At 49.7% G+C, this 26527-nt stretch overlaps 1 protein-coding gene across 5 annotated transcripts in view; it reads right to left on the reverse strand.

Annotated features, from left to right (window-relative positions):
- The window catches only part of PHACTR4 (phosphatase and actin regulator 4), a 70228-nt gene that overhangs the window by 32454 nt on the left and 11247 nt on the right, over positions 1 to 26527 (reverse strand). The window contains exons 2-4 of one of the 5 annotated variants that reach the window (XM_064524986.1): positions 19095 to 19160; positions 11612 to 11658; positions 9578 to 9650 (exon numbers count right to left, since the gene is read on the reverse strand). Coding sequence is in view for 4 of the 5 variants with exons in the window: in XM_064524983.1 (XP_064381053.1) it covers positions 11612 to 11627 (16 nt within the window). In the remaining variant the exon portion in view is untranslated. Of the gene's footprint in view, positions 1 to 9577; positions 9651 to 11611; positions 11659 to 19094; positions 19161 to 23657; positions 23734 to 26527 lie in introns of all 5 variants that reach the window. The other 4 variants (XM_064524983.1, XM_064524982.1, XM_064524985.1 and 1 more) reach the window with 4 other exon arrangements.

The following is a 26527-nucleotide window of genomic DNA, read 5'->3' on the forward strand; positions in this document are numbered from 1 at the left end:
CTTACCCTGAGCTGCAATGCAGATGACCCCAAGTCAGTGGGCCAGACAGAGCAGCGTGATTCACCTCGCTCCTGCCCATGGGAGCCTTTGTAAACTTCACACCTGTGTTATTGAACACCTCAAGATGTGTCCTCAGATCAACGAATCACATGGCGAGAGATTAGTCGGCTATGAAGCTCCATGCTACATCCCATGGCTCCAATGTTGCGATGCACACTTCCCGATGCTCAAATAGGTCTCAAAGCAGCTGATTAGGGAGAAAGATCCTTTAGGGGAACATCAGTGTAACCTCTCCACCATAGCATCCACCAAGGGGTTCCTGCCTCAAGACACGCAGTACGTAGACTTGGCAGCACCAGATCTCTAGCTCAGGTTTTGAGCTTACAGCCTGTGAACCCTGTGGTACAAGAGTTGTCTTTAAAGGATCCAAAAAGAGAAGCCATTAAGAAAAGCAGGAACATATTTAAGTTAACCCTACCTTTACAGGAGTCTGTGCTTCCTATCAGAAAATGTTCAATGGTGCACAAATGAAAAGCTGAAAACCATGACTCCAGTAAGCTCTTCAAGTAATTGTTTTAGCAAGGATTTGTCAGAGCAGATTTTTGAATTGGTGCACAAAATTTATTTAGTTACGGTGTGCAAATGTAAACAAGCCACACACACCCCGCCCCGTGTACTTTGCCTGAAATACAAAGAATGTTCCCGTGTTGGATTCCCATTTAAACAAGTTTACAGAAGGAGCTACCTCCCTTGCTGTAGCAACGCCATCCCGGGGCTTCCCCCAAGGAGACTGAAATTACAGGGGACAATAAAGCCATCTAACTCCATTACCTTATCAACAACAGGGTTAGCTGGCTCCCGGGCACTTAACCCGAAATCCTGGCTGGTCCGTTGGCTACATCAACCCACATCCTCCTGCTGCTTTCCTTGAAGAAGCCTGGAAACATGAGTCACTAGCAGCCCTGCAGCCTATTCCTGTTGTAAGGAAGCTCCTGGGAGCTTCCAAAATAATTCTCAAAACTAATCTTCACCTACATCAAGGGAGTAGGAAAAAAAATAAAACCTCACAAAAATCTACAGTTCTTACTGAACTTCAGATCAGGTTCAACAAAAAAAGTCAAAGCTTGGAAACTAAAAGCCAACCGACCCCTTAAAGGAGGTTTCCCATATTTACAGAAATTTCTAGTTTGGCACACAAGCATGGGCTCGTTTAGTGGGTATTAGAGTAAAAAAGCAATTTCTACTGAGCTGCTAAAAGAAAAAGGCCTATTTCATTATTAACTCAGCCTCTGGCTACAGAATAAAGAGAAAAACGTTTTTTCCTGACTTTGAAACTCAAATTCTAATTCTCACGAAGGCGCATGCCTTCATCCCCTGTAAGATATGCGATGGTCTGGTTTATGCCCATAACTCAACGCAGAGCCGTAAGTCATTAGGTTTTGCACCTCTGCAGCCAATGATGTAAGTTGACCTGGCAGCTAGAGCTCCATCATTCCCATCCACAGCAACAAACCCTGCCTAAAACTCAGGCCACTAGACCTCGTGGGACCAACAGGAAAACAATCAAGTCTATAACGAACGTCAGCAAGTGACCAAACATGCACTAGAGCTTTTCTTCTCTCCCCTCCCTGCTTTATCGTGCGTGGTTCTTCCGCTTTCCTGCATCGGTTACCTTGTGATTTATCAGACAGATGGCTTAGAAATAAACTCAGGACAATCCTTTTTCAAACACCCGTTACTTTTGTTTAGAACAATCGCTACCGGCTATCAGGGATGCAAAATAAGCTTTCAAAAAAGAACTGCTTATGCTCCGGACAGGCAGATCCACCAGGCCCAGTAAACACGACGGCTGGGAACAGCCTCCAGCACAGGAACTTACTGAACGGCCGACTGCCGATGCCAGGACGGCGTGACGGAGGGGAGCCGCGCTTTACGCTTGCCCTGGGTCTGGGGGTGTTTTTCTAAAGACTTGCTCAGGAGTGGGCTCAAGGCACCTTTGCTTCGTACAGAAACAGGGTGCTCCCGACCAAACGCACTTTGCACAAAGCTGCAGCATCCCTGGAGAACGGTGCCCCAGGCGGCACCCACCGAAGCTCTGGGAATACGGATCGGTGCTTTCTCCTCAACGGGAAAATAAGGAAAAAATCCGAACGGATACAGAGTGCTGAGGGTGCCAGACTCGCTAGAATAATCCCATTACAGAGTTACCCAGAACAAGCAGTTTGCTCAATATTTGAGGGAGATAACAGGATTAACTTCATGTTCAACATCATTTGAGCCTAATAATTGCAGAATCACTCCTAAGGCCCTAATGTCATTGATTCAACAGGGGATTCCCATCAACCCCCCAAAAGCCCTAGCTCAGAAAGCCTGTTCATTAGTGTCAGCATCTTAAGTTAATTACTTTGAGAGATTTTTCCTTCCCTCCCTAAAGCAAAATGTTACTTAACCCCTGCAACACACAGGATGCTCGAGCAGAACAAACTTCTGCATTCCCCACAGGAAGGAACCGTGCTTACTTTCCTAATTAGCACTAATGTCTCAAAGATTTAACGTTCAGATCAAAGGGTTGAGGGGGACTTTTTCAAAGTTTCAGCTGAACTCCAGCGGAAACCATTCCCGAGGTCGGTTATAGCCCTCCTCCCTCGTGTTCGAGCACCAGCCTCGTATCTCTAACCCTTGTGACCATCCTCCTCCTCACCCCCTCCTCCTCCTCCGGGGAAGGCAATCGGCCCTTAGTGGTCCCTGCTGGAGGGGTTTGCTGGTGGCTGCGTTCACAACCTCGTCTTCATCCCCTTCGCTTTGCCAAGGGGTGACTCACTCTCAGGCCGCGCTTGTAAACGAGTCTCTCGCTGCAGCCGCGCTGGGGAAGCAGAGGGAAAGCACAAAGCAAACAGCGCGCCGAGCTGTTTCCTAGCCCGCAGGAGAGCGGGGAAGAACCACAAGAACTGCGCCGTGTTTTTCTAAGAGATTCTTACTCAGGACGCTGGAAGTTATTAAATTCTGCCTTTTCAAGTGCAGGGGGAGGCTTTCGCTGCGATGCCCTGCACCAATTAAGCCGCTCTTATTATTTCGTCCCTATCCCGAAGCAATTACAGCATACCACCGAGCCCCCCCGCCTCCAGGCTCACCGCTGGCTCGCTGCCACCGAGATGCAGCCTCCCCAGCCCTTGTTGGGCTGCACTGTCACCGCAGCAGCTCTCGCAGCCCTCGTCCCGCTCACAGCCCAGGCTGTGCCCCCCAGGGCAGCCCCGGGGGCGACAGGGCTGCACTCCCACTCCAAATCCCCAAAGCCGCCTTCCCGCTGGGCTCACGCCGATGCTATTCGAGCGCTAAAAAAAAAAAAAAAAGCATTTACAGGAAACCGCTGTGGCGGAGGCTTGGAAAATGCAGTCCCCGAGGTCGTGTTGCTCCGGGGGGGCGGAGGGAGAAGCCAGCCGAGGGGAATCGCCTCCCGCCCGGGCTCGCCCTAAAGCCCCCGGGACCCCCGGGCCCCACCGGGCCCCGCCACCCCGCGGCCGCCCCAGTCGCGCCCGCCCCCTGGCGGCCGCAGCGCGACACCGCCCCGACGGGGCGGGACACAGCACCCGGCACCACCCGACGGGGTCCCCCCACGGCCTGAGGGGGGGGGGGGGGGGCGGAGGTGGAGGGTCCCCCGCACCGGGGGCACCTGCACTGGGCACAGCCACAGTCGGCGCCAGGACATCGCGGAAGGAAGCCGACAGCAGCACGGGAAAGCACGTCCGTGCTAGGAGTACAGCACTAGACAGCGAGAAAAGAGGCTTCTTCAGGCCCTTCGTGACATATTAAACTTCACCTCTGCCCTTGCCCTCTTTGTCACAAAAAGGCCACACGGCAGCTGCAGGGACCTGCCTGCCTTGCAGCAATCATCCATACTCACCTCCCCCAAGGAAGAAGTCTCAGAGGCAAGGTGCTGTCCCAGAGCCAGGAGTGCCAGGCACGGCTTCTAGACTCCCTGCACGACTTTAGGGCAATTTATTTCTATTTCCGCCTCTGCAGATTTCTACTGCAACCGCTCCGTGAACACCTAGGCGAGCGGCGGCAAAGCTTCACGTGCCCGACGCAAGAGCAGGTTTCCAGGCTGGGATGGGGAGGCTGACGAGACGCCGGAGACGCGGCACAGCAATCTCCTTACAGCCGACTTACCCCACTGTATAAAGCTCCAGCTCACGCAGCCTTGAGACAACAGCTCAAAGAGGAACAAGGATGCTGCTCTATGCAAGTCCGCAGTGCCCAGCTGAGAAAGAAAATAGCCCGAGGACCAAGTGAAGCAGGCTAAACACATCAAGTAAGTGGAATTTAGTAAGTCTTACAAACACTATTGCTTTTAATGAGCAGAGAAATACAAGTGTATTGTAACCCGGCTGGTAAGCCCTTTAGAGATTTTAAAGCCTGTGCTTGCTGAAGGAAGACAAAAACAGGCTGGATAAAGAGCAATGTTCTTCCCAAGCGGTCCTTGATGCTGCGGCGCTAACCAAGCCGCGGTCATCACCTGTCCCATTGCAGTCGGCTCAGTTGCACACCTGTAAGAAAGCTGTGCAAGGTATCTGGCTTCTCATCATGCTCAAGCGTTTTGGGAGACAAAAGACACCTTCAGAAATCAGAGCCAGGCTTCTTTTCAACGCAAATGAAACGGATAAAGCAGCGACGTCAGCAGCGGCACCGTGCAGCCGCTCGCAGAGCAGAGCAGTGCCAACCGCACTGCACAGCAGAGCCCGAGGTGCAGCCCAGCTCAGCCAACGGCCCAACTAACACCATTGCATGACTCAAAAGAGCAATAATAAGAATACTTGGGTTTTCTTTTTTAAATCCAGGCAGATTGCTGCTGTATGAACAAGCACAAAACCCGTAATAACAACAATCAGTTCATTTATCCAAAACTCACCTCTGGTCCCAGGGCAGGCTTCCCTTCTACCCCAACCCCAATAAAAGCAGCTACTTAAACCTCTTGATGGAGAATCCCCAGACAAAATGTTTCAGAGAGCACTGAGCGCCTCTTCTCCCCTTCTACACACAGCAAATTTAAGGTCCAGCAGGTTGAAAACTAGAAATTCTCAAAATCCAACACTTGTGCTCCGTGTCCTACTTACTGAACCGCAGTAACTCCACACTATTTTACAGTGAGTCAGCCTGAATTATCCAGGGGATTGATTACATGTCCTACAACGTCTTATCTCTTAATACAAGGAAAAAGATTGTTTGACTCGATCACAAAGCAGCTCAGCAGGTACGACATTTTTCACATCAGCCTTTGCTACTACCTTGCTGCCGACCAGCCCGTAAGTGTCTCATTCCCAGCACATCCACGGCTCAGCCACTAAACCCCAAACCCAGCAAAATTAACCTCCACTTTCCTCCTGGCAGAGCAATCGGTAGAAACCGCATTGCCACGTGCTAAGCTCTAGCAGTTGCTCGAAATGGGGTGCGATGGAATCACAAGGTCTGCGGAGGGTCAGCGAATAATCTCTGCAAAACACCTGCTTGTGGACCAGGAGGGAAAAGCAGCAAAGTTCAGGCACCAGCTCAGATCACGGGGGCTCTGTTTTGGTGGATTTATTTAGGGGTGGTGGTGGGGAATTGTTGGGTTTTCATTTTTCTAAGTGCCACAGTGACTAATTGATGCATAACTGATCTGAATTATTTGCAAATGCAGCAGGCAGAAGGACAAAACAGACATGCCATTAACTGCCCCGAGCACCCTGGCAGCGCTCAGCAAATTATTTACACTAAACTACAACGTCCGCTGCAAGTTTAAGAACAAAAGGCTACTAGGAGAGCATCCCAATGTATTCTGCTCTCTTGACAAGTGCAGTCAACCTATCTGCTAACCTACATGAAAGCGTTATTGTAAGCGTTGTACACTGCATCTTCTTTAAAAGTCAAACGGTCTCAAATGAGATCAGTACAAGCCCCTGGTAGATTTGACTAAGGAACAGTAGGATGAATGCGTGCAAATTAGCATACTTCGACTGTAATTAAATGTTTAATCTGAGGCACTTTTACCACTTTGGCTCTCTTCTATTATACTGCACAAAACAGTTATATTACTATATACATAATTTATAGCACCTCATAAGGGAATCACAGCTTCTGTATCTGCCTGGAAGAAAAACCTGTTCTTTTGTTATGGAAGAGGCATTATAAAGGCATATAGAGGTTTCCACTGGCTAGCTAGCACTAACTGCTCCTCTCCAGCAGTCTTCAGAGCTCTGCGACAGCGAAGTACCCTAACAGTGCGACAGTCTGAGTTTGGCTCTGTAGATTAAAACCAGAAAACAGTGAATGGCAGCTCCAGCAGCCTAGTTTAAACTAAAAAGCACATCTTCAAAGCCCTTTAGTTTAACACAAAAGTGCCCATTTGACAAATTTCCCCTAAATGCTCACAAATGGTTGGTTAAAATGTCTGTCCTGGCAGCAGCCTAGAAGCAGCTGATTTCCAGTTAAACCTTAGTCATCAAGAGGGGATTCCCACCCAGCCAGACGAGCACCGACAGCCAGTGCAAGTCCTTGAAATCAGAGGTTGGCCACTCACCCAAATTCTCCAGCAAATGCAAGGAGTGCTGGAAAGTGCCCTTCGCCTCGTGCTCCCCCCTCCTGCCCTCACTCGGACACTTCTTCCCTTTTAAAGTGCATTACCTAAAGTACCAGAACGATGTCCTAGAGATCTAAAGTCTTGCTATTTTTCTGAAGAACACAAGAGAGCACAGACAGCAGCACATTATCTCCCTCCCTCACTGTCCCTCCTCCATCCTGACACCCTGCAGCAATCGCCATCAGATCGGCAGGGAAGCGTGGACCGAGGCCTTCGCCCCACGCAGGCAGCCAGGGAACGGGAACTCGTGCTCGTGACCTATCTCACGAGGTTCAGACCAACAACCTACACGCAAAACCTTTTACATCCTACTAGCCGCTCCCGGCGCTTTCACCACTGCTAAAAACAAAGGGCTTCGGGAACAAAGGAACAGCGAGAAGGCAGGCGCTTGGCAGGCACCTCTGAAGCGGAAGCAGAAAACCGGTTTTCGAGAGCAGGTTTTATTTGCTTTCGTAATAGACTTCGCCTGTCTGAAGCCTTCCGTTCCCTTCTACCTACCCGGAGGAGACACCGAGCTTGGGGAGCCTTTCCAAAGAGCAGCAGGGAGAAACCCCCGCAAGAAGGGACCCACAGGTAATTCAGGCATCATCCAGCGGCCACTGCAAAGCAAAGCATTATATGCGGTCACTGATGCAGCAGGCTGATGGAGCCTGCAATTAAAGTGCCTTTGGGACGGGACCTTAGCATTGGATTCAGCCAGCACAGCACCTTTGCTATTGCTTCCAGTTGCAGATATGCTTTTAATCAGAAGTGATCTAAAAATCCTGTCACCCGTACGCCTAAGACACAGTGCGTTCTGTTTGCATCTTGGTCGATCTCAGAGCGTCTGAAGGCATCGCTCTCATTTTTACGGATAAAAAAACAGGATTCAGGCAGCTTGCTGTGCATCCTGCCAGCAACGAGTAGCAGCGCTGGTGGAATAAGCGGCAAGTGTTTGCATTTCTAGTCCCTTCCTTTGCTCACACTATATTTGTGGTGAAAGTCTCCAAAAGCAGCAGATTCATATCACAGCGGTTTCCTTATGCGGCACGTAGCCCAGAAGGCAGCATAGATGCTAAAACAAATTACTACTTTGTTTGCACAGAGGTTAGGGACTTGAAGAGTATTTCATAATGGTTAACGCAAGCCTATTCTTTAGTAGGGAAAGAACTGGTGGAAAAAAAGTAGTACGGCAGGAAGTAAATGGGATGAGACACAGCCTTGAATAAAGAAATAACTGTGGAAAACTCTTAAGTCATCCATACATTTAATATTTCAAGTGCTACTCTAAAAAGATAGAAGCAGCTTTGGGTAAGAGTCCGTGCATGCAAAGGCCACTTTATGGGTTTCCCAACAGGCTTCACAACGGTTTGACAGCCGGACCTTCTAGGGAAGCTCCAAAACGCTTCATCCCGGTTCCCGCCGGGTAAGCGCCTGGCAGAAACTGTAAACAGAGTAAATGCGACTTCCGAAGCACAGGAGGGAGAGAGGAGGATCCGACAGCAAACACTCCCATGAAACCAGGCACTGCTACGCTCCCTCCACAGCTCTTTGTAAATGATGAGCTCAGACATCACCGGGCAAGCAAACTGCAGGCCAGTTTCTGTGCTGGGGCCGTCCAACACCGCAGCAGAGCTTTCGGTGAACCATCGGTGTCAGGCGAGACTGGCCCTGCCAAGCACAGAAAGCTCTCCCTTCTTAAATACCTGCTTTTTAAGATCAGAGACTTGCAGGCAGATAAATTACCAGACCTTAGGAAGATCCCTTCACTAAGAAAAAGGCCCAAACCTTTAGTTTGTATCGCCCTAAGAGCAGAGAACAGCTTTTGGAAGAGGATCTGGACGGTGACAGTGTGGGTGGCAAATGGGACAGCGGAAATATGCTCTGAAAATAGAAGATGCTGCTGCACCCTCACCACACCAACAGGAAGGATCTGAAAAGGGGAAAGGTGTTCCAGCGATATTTCCCTTCAGCAGATCACTTGTGTAGGTGGGACCTCTACAAGGCCTTGCAGAGAGGCGAGACTTGGCCCCAGTCCTGTGAGTATTTTTAGAAACTATTTATTGCTCTCGCTAACCTCTGCCCTCCCACCCACCGCACGGGGCTCAGCTGGCAGTTCGGCAGCAGCACGCTCCCACCACGTGCTACGCGTGGCCATGCCCCAACTTAACACCGGTGCACGGTGTCTATCACCACCACCTCTCAGCACCCACACGCAACCTCGCGGGCTGCCACCGCTGCAAGGCTTCGTCCAGCTCCAGGAGGTTTCACAGCACCGTTCGCCCGCTGAAGGCTCTGGCAGACGAGCTGCACAAGTTCAAGGTGCAGGAACAGTTTATGCATCCGTTAAGCCAATGGCCGCTCACACAACCTGCAGCCAAGTAGCTCAGTTTTGCCTAGTCCTCCATTAGAGAGAAGAACCATCACCTGCACATGCACATCAGCCAACATGTGGCAACAAGCTACAGTAACTTGCTCAGGATCAAGTCCCAAGACTTGCAAGAAGCTACTCCATGCTCTTCTCTGTACTCAAACACCTGCCCAAGGTAGGGTAGAGAGCAAACTAAGTTGTATACCTGTTCTAAAATAACTGCATATAGACAAGCTCGGAGACTTCACTGCAGCTGCCTGGAGACCATGCTTCTACTGGTCTTCAGGGATGAGCATGAATTAAAATCTGAAGACAACAGCAAATTTCATTTTTAATTAGCCAGGGCAGTCAGCCAAGGAGGAGCTCCCCCACCCACCCCTGGCTAGTGAAGCCTGACAGCTAAGAAGGATTTCTGCTTCACTGCAGTCCCAGCGGCCACCCGGAGCACACCAACTCTGAACATGCGCCAGTGCAGTTAAAGCAGAAGCCAGCCATGCAGCAGTGTGCGTGCGGTTAATGTACAACCAGGTACGGGCAGCGATACATCAAAGCCCCAGGCCTCGAAGGACCAAAGGGCAGCTCAGCTCCTGCGCACAGCTCCAGCTCCACCTTACCTCATCTCCAGTCCCGCTGCCGGGAACAGAACCCAGGAGTCCCGAGCTTAGCAGCACTTGGAGAATGAGCATCCTTAAAAGCAAAGTAATTTAAAAAAAATAATAGACCCATCTGTTTATTCTGCCATTTACATGGGCCCTTAGCTCCCAGCACCAGCAAGACAACCCCGGAAAGCTCCACAACCAGCTGTGGGGGGAAGACTGCAAACGCAACAGAAAGATCAAATGCAGATGCTCTGTCCTAAACTTGCACAGCTGAATTTGTTCAGAGGGAAAAGGGAGTTAATTCTCCTCCAGTTAGCAAGATGGAAACAGAGCAGAAAGCCTTTCACATCCTAGGCCACCAGTTCTGCCCAAATCAGGAGTCAAAGCAGCCAGTGACCTCGACAGGCTGTAATGCCATGGCTCACGGACCTGTCCAAAAATTGGAGTTCAGCTGCACACGAACAGGGACAAAAAGCTTTGCGATATGGACACAGCTGGCTGCCGACAGTCCCAACAGAGGCCGACTCCGGGTGAGTAAGTTGAGCCCACAGCACTGCTCAAAGCCATCCCATTAATGCAGACTGCAGAGATGGAAGAACTCGCCCTGCTGTCATCTGTGCTTTGTCCTGGGGTTGAAGAGGGAGCTGCCATTTCCACAGCCACTGCTTCGACATCAGCTGCCAGCACCACACTCACCCCCCCCCGCCCCCTTAAAAAAACCCATCATTTGGGATTAGTCTGCCACAAGCAAATCATAAGGAAGAGTAATCACCACAGATTAAATGTGCATCTTACAGGCTAACACTTGGAGAGCACAGCAGCAGTTCTTGCCACCAGGATTATTAGCATGACATGTTTTTGTGCATGTACGCTTGGCTCATAGCTGGTCCACGCGTGCCACTGGGTTCCAGCAGACCAGCTTTCCATGAAGTCAGACTGGCTGGCCAAGACAGGCCTGGTACATCTGCCACACTGGGAACACCACACTGCTGGGAAACACATTGAGTCTCAAGTTTTAAGGATGGCATCACCTGGCTGCACAGGAATAATCCAGAAACAACATCTGTGGTCACAGAGTTGCACCTCACTACGAGTTCAGAGTCACCAATTGCACAGCTGCCCTTTCCATGATAATTTAGTGATAGATGTTATGGAAAGGGGGCTTTCCTACATCCAGTGCCAACTGGAGATTTGCTATGGTTTCATCTGAGATGATTCAACATTTCTTATGTTTGCCAGCAGCAACTGCAAGAGGTAACACCATGTTCCACGAGATGCAGGGTTAATATGCTTAAGGGAGGCTGGCTTCCCGAGGTGCAGGCAGGAGCTTTCATGCAAATCCCATTTCAGCAGTAGGAAAAACAGCCATTTGACCAGCATCTTCCATAGCCATTTTAGACAAACAGGAGGAAAAGTCATTCAAGCACTTATCCTATGCCAAAATCTACCAGTTCTGGCTGCAACTAAACCCAGCTTCCGTTTAACCCAATGACCAGTTTGCCTGCCTCACGGCAAGCAATAGATAGTGCCTAAAGCAACAGCTTTAAAGTCAAGTTTTGTTTAATTAAAGGAAAAATCCTAGATCTTTTGCAAGACAGAACAGCCTGGGGAAATAAACACAGAAAGAGAAGTCAGGAGCTACCACTGAGCTAATCCTTCGTCTTGGCTTGCAGTGTGGCTTGTCCAAATCACTTACCAGCTCAATGCCTCTAGCCTCCTACCTATTAAAAAAGGGATATTACTTTGTTTTCAAGATCTTGGGATACTCAGGAGACTTGTATTTCAGTTCTCACAGATGGGAGATTTCAAAAAAAAAAAAAAAAAAAAAATCTTTCAGACCTACAGTACAGTTTTGATCAGATCTGGTCCATGCCATTACCATGATAGAACAGCAACTGATGCATCTGCCAAGCTATCTTACTTTCTAACCATCTTCTACATCCGAATTGAAGATTCAAAGTTTAAAGCAATAAGGCTCTTTATGGCATTTAACCAAGGAAAAAAGAACAGATCCACAACCTGTGGTATGATATCTAAGCGTGTACTTACCAATGTTCTCTTCCATTCCTCCCGCACTCTAGCTTGCTGAGCAATTCCTACAAAAACAGGGAACAAGATCAAGGCACAAATTAAAATTTCAAGTGCGACTAAAGCCAAGGTTTAGTTTCATTTCCCTATCAGCTCTGGTCAGCCTACATATAACTGGTGTGCGGGGAAACTCAAAGCAGAAAACCTGCCCCAAACTACAAACTAGAAAGTGTGACATCTTCGCCCCTCTGGTGAAGCGCAGTAAGAATTTCCATCGAGGATCAGCCCAGGGAAGGTCCAGGTTGCCAAACGTAATGGGTTTGTTGCCATTTCACCATCAGCAGAGACTACAAAAAGCACGCATACCATCTTTCTTTCACCCTCTGAATACTTTGAAGATTTTAGTAGCCTCTAAACATGCACACGCTGTGTTGGAAAGAAAGGTCAAGCAAAGTTAAGGTGTAATTAATGCAAAGCATCTAACACTTGTTCCCAGGGAAAAATCCCACGTCTGTCTCCAAGCGGGTATGTGTCTGCTGTAAAAGGGAACAACAAATGCTTATTTAGCAAAGACAGAAAAGCACATGCACAGGAAGTATTTCAGAAGTCGCACAAGATCAAGACAGTTTTGAATGCACTGGGGAAAGAGGACAAAAAGGAGGAATTAGGATTTTAATAACAAAACCCAGCTTTTCTCTGGAGAAAGTTCTGAAATGAGATACAAGAGGAACCAAGTTTGGGGAAATCAGGAGACATCTTCATTCCCACACACTTACGTAGCACAATAAAAACACGCTCAGCATTTCAGAAAATAGAGCGCTTTGGCCCTGAGGAGCTTGCAGTTCAAATTAAGACAACCACAATGCAAGATGTCAACAGGCACAGCACGGGGTGCTGGGGAAAGAGCTACAAAATCAGCTCATTTCCACAGACCTGCAGTCAAAGCTAGCTTTTATCCACAGCTCACTTCAGCCTAACCCGTCCCTGCTACGTCTAGAACGTCTCATCACCTTCGCTCCCAGCAGCTAAGCAGCACTAGCGCGATTTGTTGGCTGTAACACAAGTCATCTCCATCTGATGGAATTAAACTGACTTTAGAGCCCGTGCCCAGCTCGCACGAGAGCATCGGCATCGCGCGGCTGCACTGTCAGGTGAGATAACCCCACCGCGGCTTCGCTGCAAGTGCGTCTGAGCAAGCTGTCGCCAGCAGGGCTTTTCGGCTTTGCTTTGCTGAACCGCGTGGGTGGAACATCCCTTCTGCTCAGGCAGCCACGCTCTAGGCTACTTCTCTCTGTTGCAGTTGGGACACTATTGCAGCGATATTCTGAGGTGGGGGAAAGCAACCCTTGACAACAAAGACATTAAACTATCAGAGCACTACTGGCAAACGCAGCTTTTTAAACAGCTTAGCAAAGAGAAGCTCTATCTGTGCACAGACTTCTGGGCAGCAAGCTGGTCACCCAAGTGCATCGGATGGTCTTCCTTTCAGAGGCAAATAATCCTGAAGCTACTTGAGAAACATCTCAAGAATTCCTCCAGCTTGATCCACTAACACTTAAAATACAACTAACATTTATACACGCTACAGATGCGTGATCTGGCATATCCATGCGATACGCCTCTTCTACATACTGCATCACTGAGGACACTATTTACAGAAACTAGAATGACTGCTACACATCAAAAGCAGGAGCACCTGCTTTTAGGAGCACCCTTGAAGGGTTTTACTAGTCTCGGTATCAACTCGGCGTCTTCACGCAAATCCAAACCCTCAGTTCGCAGCCGCTCCAGCGCACAGGGCATCTGCAGGTCAAGTCCCCCTGCCCGCGCTTTCAGCAAGCCCTTTCTGAGAAGGGAAAGCAGAAGAGAAACCAAAATAGACATCTCAAAATCTACTTTAACCTCAGCATAGTTGATAGCCACTCTCCTACTCCCTCAAAACCCAGCGGGGAGTTCAGTTCAATTTGCCTTTCAAGGGCATTCCCGCACAGGCTGCGCTGAGCTTTGCACGTAGCAAGGGGTGTCCGTGTGCCTGGAATACGAATCCTGCCTGCCGCACCGGCCACTCGCCGGACCTCCGCCGGGGACGGCTGTCACAGCCTGCCACCACCGCTGGCAGCCCAGGTGAGGACGGATCCTTCCAGACTCCTGGCACGTCCACGAGGATGCCAAAGCAGGACTGTGCATCTCCGCCTGTACCGAGAAACCAGGCGTCCGCTTGCTGAAGTGACGGGTTAACTAGGGCACATCCCACTGCCGGATTAACCAGGACTGGCTCATTTGGGAGCTGTAATCTGCAGCGGTTCAAGATAACCTGCCCCATGCAACAAACCTGACTTTTATCCCTGCTGCAGGTGCTTCCCTCCTCCCCGAAGCCAGCAGCAAGCCTGAGAAAACTGGGATTTTGCATTTCCTTTAGCACAACACACCCTGAATATCCATGCTCTCCTAGCGCTGGGGCATCCTCAAATTTACTCTCGGCCTGTGGAATGCCGTGCAATCCCGGCAAAGCACAGCTCCCGCAGCGCTTTGGGGCACGCCGCTTCGCCGTGCCGCTGCCTGCCCCTCGCCGCCGCAGCGAGCACAAGCGCCGCCTTCGCCTGGCTTGTTAGTTTGAACACTTGGCTCGTTTTTTTTCCAGCTCGTCATACCAATTTACGAATATATTCCTGCTCCTTTGACCCGCTTCTGAACCCTCCGCAGCAAGGGGATGGCTTTTCTCCAGCTAGGCAGCTAATTCACACGCAATAGAAAATGACTGGGTCCCTGCGGCGCTGTAGCATTTTCTGCACTATTCACTATCCCTTTCCTTCAGTTTTAACACACTCTCTGCCGAAGCAGGGAATTTCATCCCTCCTGGCTCTGCCTGTTTGCGTAGCCGGGCCGCATCCTTCCAGGGTGCGGTCCCACGGCAGCTTGAACGGACCAAAGTCCAGGCTCCGGGGCTCCTCCCGTGCTCGTCCCCACCTCCCTCCCGGCACCAGCGCTCACCCAGCTGCGCGGTGAGCAGCGAGCGCTGACCCAGGTGAAAAGCAGCCGCTTTCGGAGGGACACATCATGGGCTGGCGAGGACAGCGCCAAGCGCTAACTCACCGTGAAGCTACACACCGAGGCGCCACGGGTTTTTCCAACCTTTTCCAACCACGTAGCTCAACTCTGAGTTTTACTGGCTGCCAGCTGACCTACTTGCTCGAGTCCTCCCACGCAGCATCCCTCACCCAGAGCCCCTCAGCACGACGCGTTAAGGGTTTCCAATTGCCGACTGCATCGTCTTCTACACTAAAGCTAAACAGCTTCTTTCAAAAAATTAAGTTGAGCCCAGCTAAAGCAGAGCCGGTCGATTTTTCCTCGGCTAAGCGACAGAACTGACAACGCTGGCAGGCAGAAGCGGCAGGTTCCTCCGGCGCGGTGCCTCGCAGCAGCATTGCCTGGGCACGGGGAGCTCGTCTCCAGGCTGCCAAGGCCATAAATCACCAGCCGGGGACGGAGGGGACAGCGACTGGGCAGCCACCACGGGGCTCCCGCTGGAAGGGGACAAAACCTGAGGCTGTCTCGGGGAAAAAGCACATGGAGGAGAGCAAGGATGCTCTTATGACACAAAGTATATCCATTAGAGCAAAGAAAAAGCATTAACAAACATCTAGTAGTTTGAGGAACAAGGTATTACATTGCTGCAGAGCACTGCATAGCGCTCACGTGGCGTGAGGTAGGTAGGCAGCACCCCAATGCCAAAAATATCCATAAAACAAAACCAAAATCAGTTGACAACCTCCCCAAAGATATTTTATTTTGACCCAATGTGATGCTACTAACACTTTCAGTCAATAAATAATATTAGTGCATTATGCTAGTGCATTCCTTTGCTTTGCACCACCGGTTTTGAAGTTATTTGGACTATAGGATCACGCAGGAGTCCTGCTGCAGAGCAGGTCCCTGCTGGAGCAGATGACCAACAAGCGCAGTGAGAGGCTGCTCCCGCCTGCAAGGGATGCAAACGAGAGCAAAGCGGAGGACGGGAATACAGCTAGCGGGGAAACCAGGGCTAGGCAACGAGCAGCCTGCTCCTCATCGCACAGGGCATCTGGGGAGGCCGAGACCTGAGCCCCGCTTGCCAAATTTCACTCGGGCGGTTTACCAAAGCCAGAATAACTTGCCTCGCTGCGTCAAGCCCAGCTGCACACATTTCAGCAAGGCTGGGCTCAAAGGAAGCACCAACTGCACCAGCAGCTCTGCAGGTCCAGCCCTTTTTATAAAAGCGGTGAAGAATCAACATTTTATTCTCAGGCCAATCAATTACTCACTCCAGGAAAACAGATGAGCGGATTTTTGCAAAGCTGAGATAACTCCACCTAATGCTATGGGTATGCTGTCCATGAAGCACCATGAAGTCCTTAGGGGAAGGGCTGAAATAACTCAATTTATCTGCCAGCCGTAAGATTAAGAGCATAGTAAACAATATTAAAATTCTGTTCTCCAAAGCAGAATAAGCGAGCAGCACAGAACCATTCTCCCAAAGGGCAGGTTTTCGCACGGGTGTACAGATGAGTGTTTAAATATCGCAAGGGAAATTCTTCTCGTAGACAGTTTCTGCATGCGGGCAAAAAACTAAAATAGATGAACGATGCCAAGTGCACTACTATAAATTATAAGACAAGGTATGAAGGTAGAGTTAAACTCTTATTGGACGAAGCACTACAGATGGGAGAACAGATATGCTTGCAGATACACGAGCTCTTCCCGGAGATCAGTAGAAGCTAAAAAGCTTGTCTTCCTGACAGTCTAACAACAAATTAACTCTACATGCAAGCCTTGTTTTGCTCAAGTCCTTCAATTACCACGGTTTCAAGATCATTTGCTACAAACGGGCACGCTGGTTTCAAAATTCTCCAAGCAGCCTCCACTGACCCAGTTTGCTCCAAACTAATCACGCACAGAGCAAGGGAGAGGCCAGCTCCTCCGCGTCCTGGAGGTACATCACAATATCCACTTTCAACAAAGTGACACAGATTAAACCAAGTTCTTCTCGAAGCCTAGTGTGGCAGCACAGCAGAGAAGGGGGTGCACCATAACTGACAGTCCCGTGGTTTCTCTGCCTTCAGAAGGATCCCACACTTCAAACCAAAATGCGGCTGGGGTTGCTTCACCTGTTGAAGAGCAACCACCACTGCGGAGAGATACAGCAGCTGCTCAGCACAAGGAGAGCATCTTGTGGAAGAAGCGACAAGCATATCCCATGGAAACGGGGAAAATCCAGACATATAACAGCTAGAAACACAATTTAGACAGAATACTAGAATAACTAGGTTTGGGAAATCTAAATACTATAGTTATTGCTATAAATGAAACCGGCGGCTTTTCATCACGGATGTAACACTCGAGAGCTGCCTTCCCATGCAAATAGCAAGCAGCGTTTTTGAGCAGCGTGGCAGCTGCCTGTGGGTGGCACAGTAATCTAACATTACCTAGGTGGATCCCGAAAGGGAAGGCAGCTGCATCCTCCGTGGCCACACGACGCGCGAGGCCAGCGGGTTTCCTTCAATACCTGCACAGGGTAAACTTCAGAGATGCTCATCGACGCGCTGCGCAGAGTATTGCGGCGGGACTCCGGACCCGCTTCCACTGCGGCTCCGTCACGGAGCAGCACAGGCAGCTGGGACCTTCGTCTATCTGTGCCTCAGTTTCCCCCCTCTCTAATGGGGGATTAACTTCTTTTGTAAAGCACTTCAAAACACGTAATCCTTCACCTGCTAGAAGGGGATACCTCGCACAGGACTGCCCCGCAGCCCCCGGGGCGCTCGCTCAGCTAACAAGCCAAGCACGCAGCAAACATTTCTCATAGCTCTACCTGAAACGCATCATGCAAATGCTCAAAAAAGCCACCTACAGCCTTCCCAGGTGTTTCGGTTCACTGAATGAGTTGTATTTACCAAACCCTAAATAAAAAAGCCAACAGCCTATAGGAAAGCAGGGTACAGGGTTACTTCTAAGACAGCTAAATAGAAACAGCGTTTGTCACCGGGAGCTATCAGCACGTTAGGATTTGCCTCCAGACCTTTTGGCAGCCGATCAGCTACCCCGGAGGTGTGGACGCACGCAGGAGAAAACCTGCAGGACGAAAATAGCAAACCAGCTTCCCTACTCACCGTCCTTGAGGCAGCTGAAGGGCTTGCCTTTACCAAAATTATCTTCCTGATAAAGACAGAGTGTAAAATTAAAGCAGCAGGGCTGATTAGTGCAGAGAGCAGATGTTCTTGTTCCTAAATAAGCACCTTCACTCTGGAAGCTTATACAGGAATAGGAGCATCCGAAGGGACGTAGCAAGGCGTGGCTATTCCTTGATGAACCCCCCAAAAATGCAAGCCCTAAATCTCCAAGAACGAGAGACTATTTTGGCTCTGAACTCCTGACTGACAGCTAAACTATAAAACTTTAGATTTACCTCTACTGTTGAGTTGAAGTGGAAGTTTCTCCCAGGAAGGCTTGACAGATTTATTCATCACCTGCAGGTCACCACACGTCTGTATGCAACGGGTATTTAGTGTCCCATCCCCTCAAAACTCCAGTTTATCAGCTACGTGTCCACCCAACACTTAGCGACACAGGCTTCGGCATGGAAAAGCTTCATGGAAGATGAGGTTCTGGCTTCCTCCCCGAGAAGGCCTAACACCTAACACGAACCACAGCACTCAAACAAGAGCTCCCCACACCACAAGAGCTGCTTTGCAAAAGTCTTTTCAATAAATTAAAGGAAGGTGAACATTAAATTATAACATGGAACAAACGAGAGCAGCCCATCTGCAGAGATCAGGCACGAGGACTAAAAGCAACCCAGAGCTGAGATTTAAAAAAAGCCGGGGGCCAAGCTTGATATCATTAAACCCAGAATATTTATAAGATGTTCTGGTCATCCACAAAACCAAAACACACCAGTTAATCTATCAGCACACAAGAATCACCAAAATGCAAGCGTTAATAAATCAGTAAACTGAAAAAAACCCACAATCGACACATTTTGCCACTACCTTGAAAAATTTGGGCATGCCAAAAGAAGAGGAAGACGAGAAGAGTGATGTATTTATAGTCACTTGCACAGAGGAACACTGTTATCCTACCACCCAACTCGTTTTTGCACAGTGAAGCTTAAGGAAACGACCCAGCTCCAGCAGCCTGCCAGCGGCTGCTTCAGTGTACTGCAAGCAAAGACCAACAACTAAATATTTCAAGCGTAGCTCATTTGCCCCAAATCTAGGCTGTGCTATTTCTCCCTCTTTCCAAAGCGCATGAATTCACAAATCCAACCCTCAACTCCAGGAGTCCCAGATCGGCAGCTGTATCATTGCTCGCGAGCCTCACCGAGCAGCGCTGCAGCGAGCTGCCGTGGCCAGGAGCCCCCCCGAAACCCAGACCCCAGCCCAAACTCTGCACCAGAGCGAGCTGTGCGTAAGTTAGTGAGGGCAGTAACAAGAAACACAGGAGATCAGGAAACAGCTACAGTCCGACTCACCTTTCCGAGAGGGCTGTACTAGTATAAGGGGAAGGCGTTCAGCAGCGTGGTCCCCATCCCTCAGACCTGCGAATATTCAGAAGAGCAGAAAGTCTTGAGATGCCTTTTTCTAAAGACTACAGATCTACATGAGCCACAACATGCAACTTATTAAACATTTAGCATTTCACTTTCAAACCCAAAGGCAGGCTTCAGGCCTAACCGCCGTAAGCCACCCGAAATGCCGGCCACCGGGGAAAGGGTTCAGCTCATCCCAGCTCTTTCCCTGATGCAGCATGTTGCATGGTTTCAAAAAATCCACTAACAGCAGCTTTTCCGAAGGAAGGAAGGAAGGAAATGGGGCAAATACGTGGCTGGAGAGGGTCTCCCTTTCCAAAGCGGCCACAGGGCAGCTGGGAGCTCCCGCGAAAGCCCAGCCTCCTCCCCGCAGCACCCCATGCGTTTCAACCCGGGAACCGGCGTGTTTCCACCGCGTCTTCCCGCATAGCAGATTCCAGCACAACAGGGCTCGCCAGAAACCAAAATCCCCGCGTGAGCAATACGTCCCAGCTCGCGCAGCAGTTCCTCCTCGCCCCGCACCTCCCAGGGAATTTCAATCCACTTTAAAAAGCACTAAGCAGCTCTGTCCTTAGAGGGCTGGGGACACAGTTGGAAGCCACAGGATTCCTAGCTCCTGGGTGAATGAAACCGCAGCGGGCTGAAAGCGCGGGACAGCTTGCCTGGAACCGAGATCCAACAGCACAGAGCAAAGCAAGCAGATGCCACAACAGAGCTAATGCACCTGCCAACTTGCACTCTGCATGCGAAACGACATTTTCCCCAATTTTATTAGTTCCGCCCTGCTTTGTTAATGTGTACAGAGACCAACGAAGCATCTCGCACCTCTGCCACAAAAGAGGAATCTGAAATAACCACCACATTCCTCAGGTCTGGGCTCCCACCGCAAACGGTGCTGATTCCCCGGAAGGGCTCTGCTGCTTCAGGTGATGCCCACGGTTTTGAAGCAGAGCGCACTGCTTTTACAGCTCGTCAGGAGCTCCAGAAGCTGCACGCAGCCAAAATCCAGTTTCAGCTGGCAAACGCTACTGAAAAACTCATTCCTCTGCCTGCGGTTGTCTGCCAGGAAACCTAGGAGTGAGCTTGTTTGGATGCAGCAGCAACAAAACCCTCCAGCTACACGACCGTCCTTGGCCTACCGTTACCAGCCTGCAATTGAGGACTGCGGGCTGCACACATCATCTGCGCTATATATAATCTGCTTTGGCGTTACATTATAACGCACACCCAAAAGGCACATAATAAAAGGGTTACTTATTTACCTCTGGCTTCTGGGGTAACATACAAACCACCTTTGCCTTAGTCTCGTGGTTTCCATTTTCGTCAAGCTTTCAATGAAAACAAAGCAGCCGGGTGCACGTTTAATGCTGCGGTAAAGCCCCTGTAATTACGACTGGGGAGACGATTTCATTCACAACCACCATTTCCTCACCGAAACGAGACCGTTCCTACTCTCAGCCATTGCAAAGACAGCTTGTGAAGCGCTGCTCTTTGCATCTTTATAAAAAGCAACACGGATTAGACAAATTCATTTTAAAGCGTTGATTGTGGTTTGCTGCAGTCCAATGATGCTTAACGCCCGGCAGCGAGGCCGCCAGCCCTGCACGACCCCGGGGGGAGGAGAGAGCAAACAGCCCCCCTAAACCATGTGTTACCAACCTCCGTGAGGATGAATATAGCTGACCCCAAGCATCAGCTCTCCTCACTTACAAGACTTCTCAGGTTTTTCTTCTGTCCAGGCAGGACACGCTCACCAAGTCTTGGTAGCTGCCACAACGAAACCGTGATTTTCTTTCTGGAGGCAGCAACCTAAGCTGGACTGGCTACCTACCTTTTCTCCCCAGACAGCACAGATGCAGCCTGGGCAGAGAGCACGGTGGACACGCAGGAAGCAAAGCTGAAGTTTGATACTCTGCAGCAATTATCAGAGTCCTGTATCTTGTCAGGGAGGAAAACAAAGCACCGAGATCCCAGCAAGGCAGAGTAACTCAACCCCGAGAGGCACGTCCCATTCCCAAGCAGCTCACCTGAACTCTGAGAGCCGGCAGCGGCCGAGTCGGTAATCAGACCTGCCGCTGGGCATTCGCTAAAGCTGAATTTGCAGTCGGACCATCTGGGCCTTTCCCAAGGCAGCTCGCACCTTCCTCCCGCCGCCGCGTGCCTGCCTGCTTCCCGGCTAAGCAAGCGGCAGGGCACGCACGGCCCGATTAAACCCCACGCTGCAACTGGGGCACGGACAAGTACACGAAACAGGCCCCCTTCATCAAATCCCATATTGAAAGACAACACAATGGTCTCACTTCTTTAAATAAAAGGTAAAATGCAGGAGAGCTGTGCTGCATAGGCATCTTTATCAATTTAAAGTAGAGTCAACACTCTTTAAGCAGAAACAGCCCAACTATTATTATTCCTACCTTCCAAACGGATGCACTGGATTCACGTAATTGCGTCTAAAGGAACCTTAATTTTTCCAGGCTCTACTTCAGTGCTTGGAAACTGCTCGCCGCGTAGACAGCTATGCAGAAAACTATGTGCTAAAGAGCGCGCTGGGGTTTAAATTTCATCACTTGGTTCAGTGCTTTGCCAAACCAGTAAGGAGTTCAGGTAGAGTGTGTAATTCAGCTGTAGCCTTATCTTTCCTTCCCAATCTCATTGCAATACTTTCTAATTACTTCTGAGTTTAAGATATCAAATTTCCTTAAAGAAGCCCCCCCCCAATTTATTGTTGGCTCTTACAACTCCAGCTTTTATAAAAAGGTGTCCTAGCCATAACTAAGAAAACAGACATGAAAAAATAGCCCATAAAGTTTCTGAATGAGAATGCTTCCTTTAAAAAAATTCATTTGTATTTCTCACTGCTGTGCACTAGATTTATGAAGCAGTAGCACTGTTTACACGAGGATCATGCTTGCTACAGCAACGCCAGGCACAGCATACCCTCGTTTGAATCTAATCTCAGGGAAAAGACGTGCCAAACACCGCTCTTCCGAGCAGTCTGAGGAAGGGATCAATACCACTGCTAATTAGAGCACAGCCACTCTTTCAGACACGTTGAAGGCTTTGGACCGATACATTCCCACCACCATTGCAGATGATAATCATGAAACCGCTGCACAAAAGGCAGCTACGATCTCCTGAAGCTCCAGCACGAACAGGGATTTTTTATTCCAGCCCGCTCTCACTGCCACTGCCCCAACCCAGGCTCCCAGCTCAGAAATGAGAATTTCTAGCCAACACACTCAGCTGCACTAAGAGCTCAACAAACTATCGTGGCTTCTTTTCAACCACAAAAGCACCTTCCACCATAACAAGGGCTAGCAAAACACCCAACTGAATGAGCAAATTGAGCATCGTGCCCTGCAGGCGGGCAAGACGATCTGGTCCAAGCGAGTAAGCCCGGATCTGGTCCATCCAGCAAAAACTGCTCTTCTATCAGCGGTGCAAAATTAAGTGAGAGCAATGAATTTCAGCAGGGACACAGCACATCAGTCACCAGAGAGGATATGAAAGAAGAAAGCATCAAGCGTCTCAAACAAGTTTTCGAGGCACAGAAGCAGCCGGCTGAGGAAGCGTCTGCAGACGGGGTGTACAAGCTCTCTGCTCTCGGTGTGCCCGGCACAGCGAGCTCCCGCGCACAAGCGCCGGCTCCCGCACACACGTCCGCCCAGCACCCCTGCCCCAGGCAGCAGCATCCAGACCCGCAGCCCGGCTCTGGGCACCAGCACACCTGGGCCGTTCCCTCAGATCGCTTGACTCTGGATGACCTTGAATAAATCCACCTACGAGCTAAGCCAAAATTATATACACCTCACAAGGTGATTCGTAGTTTAATATCACTAAGAGCACATGAGGCGCCTCAGAAGAATATCAGTTAAGATCCAAACATATAAGAAAAAAAATTCCTTAAAAACGAGCAGCTTGAACTATGGCTTTCTGGTGACCCCTCTCGTACGCCAGATTCTTCAACAGCCTTTTTGTTCCGCTCAAACACTGCGTCCTTGGACATCAGAGCGGGTTCGCTAAAAAAGGCTCCGTGACCCCCCCCCACACTCCCCAGCACAGCTACCAAGCAGCCGAGCCTGCCGGTTTGCTCAGCAAACAAGACCTTCGATAGGCGCCGGCGGGAGGAATGGTTAAAAGAGCACCTCCACCTCCGCCAGCACTCCCAACGAGTTTTAAACGAGAAGGCTCCTAGGAATCAGAGCAACTAAGGCATAAAAACATGTGAAATAACGGAGAGGAATGCATCGCTTATTCAAAAAATGCAATATGGAAGAGACATCAAGAAATGTTTTCTCTAGCTGGACCTAAATCAATACTGAGACATATAAACTAGAATAAACAAAAAGCACTTTACTATATATACATCTAAGACTTCAAAGACAACTACAGGTAAACTCCATGAGTTAAAAACTAAACGCATCACGCAACCACACGTATAAACTGACCACAATTTCTGGAAGTGTAAAAATACATTGAAATCACACTATAGGACTGTGTCCTTACCTGCAGCTGGGAAACGCGCTCATTTTAAACGAAAGCTGGTATCAGTCCTGCAAAAAGCACGTCTTGGTTCAGTTCTCTAGAAGGTAACACAGCAAAATATTCCATTTTAAGGAGAGCTGGCTACAGAGACGCTTGGCACGACCCATGCCCCCTCGCCTCCCGCGCTCCACGCTGTCTGACATGGCCCCAAAAGCTCCCCAGCTCGGCGGCTCGCCATGCCCACCCCGCAATACCATGCCCTTCTAAGGAACAAAACCACCACCTTGCCACCGATGACAGTCGTCTCCAACACGCACGCTGCAACTCAACGCACACCCGCGGGCACAGGTTCAGCAGACCTGCTGCACGGCTCTGCTACGTGAGACAAGCAGCTCGGACCCAGCCCTCCCACCTCGCCCACTTTGCAGCATTTAGACACCCCGCACACCATCGCTTCTCGTTTCCAAACATTAAGCTAAGCTGCTCTAAAGGGCACCTCAGAGCAAGATGTCCAAACGAAGGGTTTGCATTTGCAGAGATTACACAGACCCGTGGGGACAGGTTTATTAAAGGGAAACTCAGTTCTGCAGTACCAAAAGGTATAGAGAAATAGCTATTTTCTTGTAAAGAAGAATTGAAGCTTGATCCAAGCTGACCCTGGAACAACTGGTCTGCTTAGACCTCCTCTGCCAGATCATGACCACCCACAACAACCTTCAGAGCTGGAGGTATCCCTTCCTCTCCGACACAAGTCACTGAATTAGAAGCGATATGCTTGAGACCACAGTGATTTGTCAACCAGCTTTAGGGTTTGCCTATAAGCGGAGACATCCTAAATAACTCCATACAGCAAACACTCCAATTCACAGAGGTGTGCAAAAACGATCCAGTGTTTGGATGCACAACTCCAAGACACCAGCTGGATAACTGCAATAAGCAGCTACGCCAGGATATGGTGCGCCGTAAAACACAGGCACCCAAATGAACACCAGCTACAGCAGCTTTTGTTGAGATTTAAGCCAACAGGTTTGTACTCTCACATCAATAAAGCCTAAGAATGAGCATGCAGATACTGCTGGTTAGCTGAGCCCCTGCAGCTAATTTGCACCATTGCTGTAAATTTAGGATTATGTGCTGAAATCTGTAACTGCACCTCTGCAACCTCTCCCGTCCCTCTGGATGGGGGAGGAAGCTCCAGGGAAAGGCAGCACAAGGATGGAGTTATAACTGCTCTGCAACAGCAACTTGCTCCCAGACCACCAGCCCATAACACTCTCCTAGCTCCATCCCAAGTTCAGCAGCCAAAGGAAACAAAGCAGCTGCTTTTTCCAGCTGGTTCCCCAACACAAAGCAGACTTCCTTTTAGTCTCAGGTTAGGTTTTCAATGCCACAACAAGATATTAACCATCTTGCTGTAGAGTCAAGCTCCAGGTAGCTTCTACCATAGGACAAACTAAAAAGGTCTTTATATCCCACACCTGTGTTTGCAGCAAAGCAAGCTCACCACAGTAAAAGCCAAAGCAACCCAAATTCAGTCTTGCAGAGAGAGAAAGTACTAGTGAATTTGGGGGCAAAATAAGCTTTTTGACCATCCACCTGTGTCAGCCCAAGGAAAGAGCAGGCTTCCAACAAAAATCAACAGGCCTGAGGAAGCATCCCTTGTACCAGTGTGAACCCCGCGACATCCAGCTTAGCTCTTCCACGCCTGCAGCGTCGCAGCTCTTTCAGGTTCATTTGAACTGTTAACGCATTTTCCAGCTGAAAACAGAACTGGAGAAATACCCAAACCTGAAACCTTCCGCAAGGGAGCAACACAGGAGGGCAGTTCAGTGGTGGCAATCAGGCGAGGGCACGCAGGCATCACCAAACAGGCAGGAGAAACATCACGCAAACCCCCACGTGCCTCACACAGACACTAATGGAAGCGGTATTTTCATATACGCTTGGCGACTCGCAGAGCTGCTCCTCCTGCCTTCCTCTCCACGGGCATCAGGAACCTCACCAAGCAGCTGACCCCAGTCAAAACCAGCCTGGTGAAGAAACAGCTAGTTTTAATCCAGCTCAGGTCCCCGACTCATTTGTCACATGGCCCACAAGCACTTGTTTGCGCGTAAGGGAGCAGATGCATGGGACCTCTTCTCAGCAGCAACAGCATTTTTAGGTGTTTATACAGCTGCAACCCAAACCAGAGGTCTAACCCTGAAGAGAGCATGGTTTGCTCTGTCACAGAGAAGGGATAAGATCAAGATGGGAGGCATCAAGCCCAGGACACCAGTCACCACAACCAGGCTTGAAAAATCTGATGTGACTCATCTTGAAATCCCGCCTGCTCCTTTTCTGCAGCAAGCACACCAAGAGGAGGTGCCACGCTTATCTCTTTGCATGCTGTTGGAGCCACTTAGATCACCAAGCCGAGAGCAGATAAGTCTAGACACCCTCTGAGTACCGAAGATTTTGACAAAACAGAACTTGTTTACACACATTTATACCTTGATTTGAGATCTCTGCTGCAAAAATATCAGACTCCTCCGATACGTGTAACAGCAAAGACCTGAAACGCCACGAGATCCCAATCCACTGACACTCGCCAGCCCCAGGTTTTGAAATCGCTTCCCAAGCAGGACCCAAGGCCAGAGGTGACCTGGGAATTCCAGCTCAACCAGTTCCACCCTTTCTCCCCCTGGTCCTCCCGTTTTCTTGGAATAGCAGCCAGCAACAAAACCCTACCCCAGCCTAGACCGGGAGAAACAATACGCTGAAATCCCTGCAATGAAAAGCCACCTGCTTCCGGCACAACCGCGAGAGCACTTCCAAATTCCAGCTCTCCTCCGGCCAACGCAGACAGATGGGCACAACAGGCACCCGCCGCACTCCCAGCAAAGTCTTTGTAC

This window comes from Dromaius novaehollandiae, chromosome 23, assembly GCF_036370855.1.
Source record: "Dromaius novaehollandiae isolate bDroNov1 chromosome 23, bDroNov1.hap1, whole genome shotgun sequence".
Lineage (NCBI taxonomy): Eukaryota > Metazoa > Chordata > Aves > Casuariiformes > Dromaiidae > Dromaius > Dromaius novaehollandiae.